The sequence below is a fragment of the Arachis ipaensis genome, chromosome B07 (genome assembly GCF_000816755.2).
Source record: "Arachis ipaensis cultivar K30076 chromosome B07, Araip1.1, whole genome shotgun sequence".
In the NCBI taxonomy this organism is placed as follows: domain Eukaryota; kingdom Viridiplantae; phylum Streptophyta; class Magnoliopsida; order Fabales; family Fabaceae; genus Arachis; species Arachis ipaensis.
In genome coordinates this window covers 125,153,741-125,157,817 of record NC_029791.2, presented here as the reverse complement: position 1 = coordinate 125,157,817, position 4,077 = coordinate 125,153,741, and the positions used below count along the sequence as shown (strand labels likewise).

Sequence of the window (4,077 nt, the reverse complement as noted above, 5' to 3'; positions counted from 1 at the left end):
TTATTTATTAGTCATGATGTAATTCAGGTTGTTAGTTTTTACACTTTTTGGTTTAAGGGTGGCAATATAGATAGATAGATAGATAGATAGATAGATAGATAGATAGATAGATAGAAATTGAGATTAATTAGATCATATTTAGCTTTACTCAAGCAAGCTAAAATTTGATGGAACAAAATGAAAAATTGAGAATGATTATTCTGGATTTGACTGTTATCTTTCTTTGATAATATATATAAAAAGCTTTTTATAAAATTCACACTATATCTTATTTTTATATATTTTTTTCTTACGAGTTATTATAGTATTTTTCCCCGTCGTATATTAAAGTATTAAAACTTGTATTTGAAAATTGTTAGAGCACTTATCCGGTGCAACATGATTGTTCAAAAGTGACCCTGAAATCCATTCCAACATGAATAAATTATTTCGTTTCTTGGTGAATAAAGAGATAAATAATGTGACCCCACAAACCCTCCACCACTCTATCATAATAAATTGAGAAAAACCCAAAACAGATCTGACAATTACTTCGAAAGACAACGATATCTTTGATAAAAAAAATCAAATTCGACTCCTAATAATTACCTCAAAAGAACAAGGAGGTTCCTGTACTTAAAAAAGTCAATGTTATTTTTTTTTGGCACAGGGATAATCAGTCCAAAAAAAATCAGTGACCAAATTGGATGCTTTTTTTTCTTGAAGGTCTCGTTTTCATTTCGAAGTAATTGTCGGGGGCGGATGGGTTCGCTCTAATAAATTCTGCCACAACCGCTCTAATTTGCATCCATTCTTGCATCACATTAATTATTATTGCAATCTACAAACTTCTCAGCTCGCTCGAATTCATTTCCTAATTCTCACAATATGATGATGGCCTTCTCTAATAATAATGACCAAGAACTTGGACTTGGTCTTGGTCTTAGTCTTGTTCATGGTGAAAACTGTAGGCAGAAGAAGAAGGAGGAGGAGGAGGGTCCATGCAGCAATATTAAGGCATACCCATCTCTTACTTTAGGACCAGAACAGGATTCTAGATCTTCTCAAAGCGCAGGTGTTTCTTCATTTTCCAACTCATCGTCTAGCATCAAGAGGGAGAGAGACGAAGAATTCTTGCTGGACTTAGACGAAGAAGAAAACAAGAAGAATGGTAACCCCAGAAAGAAACTTAGGCTCACCAAACAACAATCTGCACTCTTAGAGGATAGCTTCATACACCATTCTACTCTGAATCCGGTATGCTTCAATTGTTGATATATATTATATAGATTTCTCACCACCGTTTTTCCTTAATTTCCATTTGATATTATATATATTCTCATCAGAAGCAAAAGCAAGAGTTGGCAAAGAAGCTCAATCTGAGAGCGAGGCAAGTGGAGGTGTGGTTTCAGAACAGGAGAGCAAGGTAGTAATTCGATTTTTCTGTTTTAAATTTGAATGAGTATTAAGTGATAGATGAACATATATATATAAAAATATGTAAGCAGGACAAAATTGAAGCAAACGGAAGCGGAGTGTGAGATATTGAAGAAGTGGTGTGAGAGGCTAAGAGAAGAGAACAAGAGGTTGCAAAAGGAGCTGCAACATCTAAAATCCATGAAAACAAACAACAAATAATATAATAACGATCATAGTGCTAGTTTAGTTAATTGCTATCTTCTTCCTTCTTTTAATTACTTCAGAGGAAGTATAGGGAGTCAATGAAGTATCTATACAATACGTACCATGGGTATAAGGATGTTCGATTTAGTAGGATATTAGATGTCTATTATCTCTCGTACTCGAATGGTTATTTTGGATAGTATGGATGTATTGTGTTTGAAAAATTAGTAGTATTTTATCCTGTATGTTTATTTTTTAACTCATATTGAGCCAAATAAATAGCCCATTGTACATATTGTACAAATACTCCATCGACTCCCTAACGGGACTCCTTACTTAATGATATTATATATAGCAGAAAAATGTTGTTTGAGCTACAACACTAGCGTTTCCATTAATGTAATTTTCTTTTTTTTTTTTTTTCTGATTTGAATCATCAAAGTTGTGAATCAGTTTTTAAACATTAGTTCAACGATTATTTTCATTTCCCACTTTTTGGCTACATTATTGAAAATTCGTCATAAAAGATTTGTCGTCCCCAAACAATGAGAATATATAGAACTTAAATTTAGCAGATGATATTCCATCCATGATTGCCAAATGTTTTAAAATAAGGAGAACACTTTAATAAAGACATTAAAAATGTCTTTTTTTTTTAAAGATGTTTATATATGTCATGTTATTATTGGACATCTTTATTAAATTGGTTAATGATTTATTTTTTAATAAATCAGAACAAAATCGATTTATTATAACAACAGTAATAAACTCAATTATCTGCATTATAATTATTAGACCTGATTTGATCCGATCGAATTACACAATCTAAATCGAATATTTTTAAATTTTTTGATAAAAAGATAAATATATCTCTGACTTTTTATTTTGCAGACATATAAATCCTTAAAAATTTAAAAATACAATTAGATTTCTAAAAAAAATTAGATTTATTGTTATTGTTATAAAAAAAATCAGTTTTATTCTAATTTATTAAGAAATTCAAAAATAATCAATTCATTAATAAAGTCCAATAATAATAGTAAGCGTCTTTACAAAAAGACGTTTAAAATAAACTAATATAATGTGCGTTATTTTATAAAAGGGGAATGCTAGGTAAACAATGACAGTCTTAAACAACATGAACAACCACCAATCAAATAAAAATACAATACATTCTAATTTAATACTATTTATTAAATTTAAGATTAATTTACTCTTTTAACTCTAATAATTTACATTATTCACACATTATTCAAAAATATTGTTGATTATCTATACTTTTTCTTCATAAAAATAATACTATATCACATTTGAATCTGATTGTCAACGGACTTGGATCGGAGAAGTTTGTCGCAGCGTGGTGCATGTGTGGGCCATTAGTCACCACTATCTCCTGCCTTAACATTTTTCACGGTATATATCGCTCAATGCAGCAGGTTAAGAATTAATCTGTTATGGATTAAAATTCTATTTAAAGGTTGGCCAATGAATTATTACATACATAAGGTAAGGTAGGATTTGAATTTTTGACACTCGCTTAAATAAACTAGTGAACTAAATATATCATGTATGTTAATCATTTAATTTACGCAATCAATTAATACCCTAAGTAATCACGTTCGAGCTAACTCTGTATGTGAAACAAACAACACAAATGGGCTTGTGTTTCTTCAAAAACTTCCAAAGTGCTGTTGTAATCGCTTCTCTTATATATACTTGGACGAGCGTCCTTAAATTATTGATCATTAATCAAGTTATAAAGCGCATGACATTATATTATTATTTAATGTTTTCAAATGCGATCTAATGAGTATGTAGTAGCTAGTATCCGATCTGTATGTAACAATATTATTCAACATGTTAATACTAATTAATATAATAAATTATCTTTTTAAATCAAAATGAAAAAACAAGAAATAATAATGTGCTAGCGACTAACGAGTGCAAAAGACAATTTTTTTTAAATAATAATAATTATTATTATCATGAAGACTAGTGAGTACTGTACGTGTTATTCTTCGCACGCGTGCTGGGCTTATCTTGGAAGATTTATGATTGATTTCATCAAAATGTTTATTATTATTCATGATAATTATAAACATATAGTATTAATAGTGTTTGATCAAGCTCTAATCATATATTCTTGTCCTTATCGAAACTGTATGTGGTGCGCACCAATTGTTTGTATGTGTCGGCGGCGTCCACCCAATAAGAATCAGCGGCGATCGAACAAAAACATGAGAACGATAATCATGATTAATCAACAAGCTAACTAGGCAGGTGGCCAAACTTAAAACAAAATTTTGGGAGGCTACAAATTTGTTGAATCTTTTTTATCAATTTATATAAATTCAATAATATTAATATTTATTAAATATTTTAATATTTTTTATTATATAAAAAAATTAAATTAAATAAATAATAAAATATAAAATAATATTAAATTAAATAAATAAAAATTAAAAATTATTATAC

At 29.3% G+C, this 4,077-nt stretch overlaps 1 protein-coding gene across 3 annotated transcripts; it reads left to right on the top strand.

Moving 5' to 3' along the window:
* Positions 356-1,979, top strand: LOC107608504 (homeobox-leucine zipper protein HAT9). Of its 3 annotated transcripts, none has more exons than XM_016310276.2 (5): positions 356-497; positions 760-805; positions 843-1,236; positions 1,329-1,405; positions 1,488-1,979. In XM_016310276.2, the coding sequence occupies exons 1-5, from the start codon at positions 416-418 to the stop codon at positions 1,615-1,617; spliced, it is 729 nt and encodes a 242-aa protein (XP_016165762.2). In that variant the 5' UTR covers positions 356-415; the 3' UTR covers positions 1,618-1,979. The 3 variants fall into 3 exon arrangements, with proteins under 3 accessions (XP_016165762.2, XP_016165761.2, XP_020962274.1); XM_016310275.2 differs by having other exon boundaries at positions 364-497; positions 1,326-1,405; XM_021106615.1 differs by lacking the exon at positions 356-497 and having other exon boundaries at positions 793-1,236; positions 1,326-1,405.

Bases quoted from the DNA above. Each gene is read 5' to 3' on its own strand.
- LOC107608504 (XM_016310275.2), top strand. From the start codon at position 416: ATGAATAAATTATTTCGTTTCTTGGTGAATAAAGAGATAAATAATGTG. The intron at 1,237-1,325 runs GTATGCTTCAAT...TATTCTCATCAG, and splicing joins ACCATTCTACTCTGAATCCG to AAGCAAAAGCAAGAGTTGGC. The intron at 1,406-1,487 runs GTAGTAATTCGA...ATATGTAAGCAG, and splicing joins TTTCAGAACAGGAGAGCAAG to GACAAAATTGAAGCAAACGG.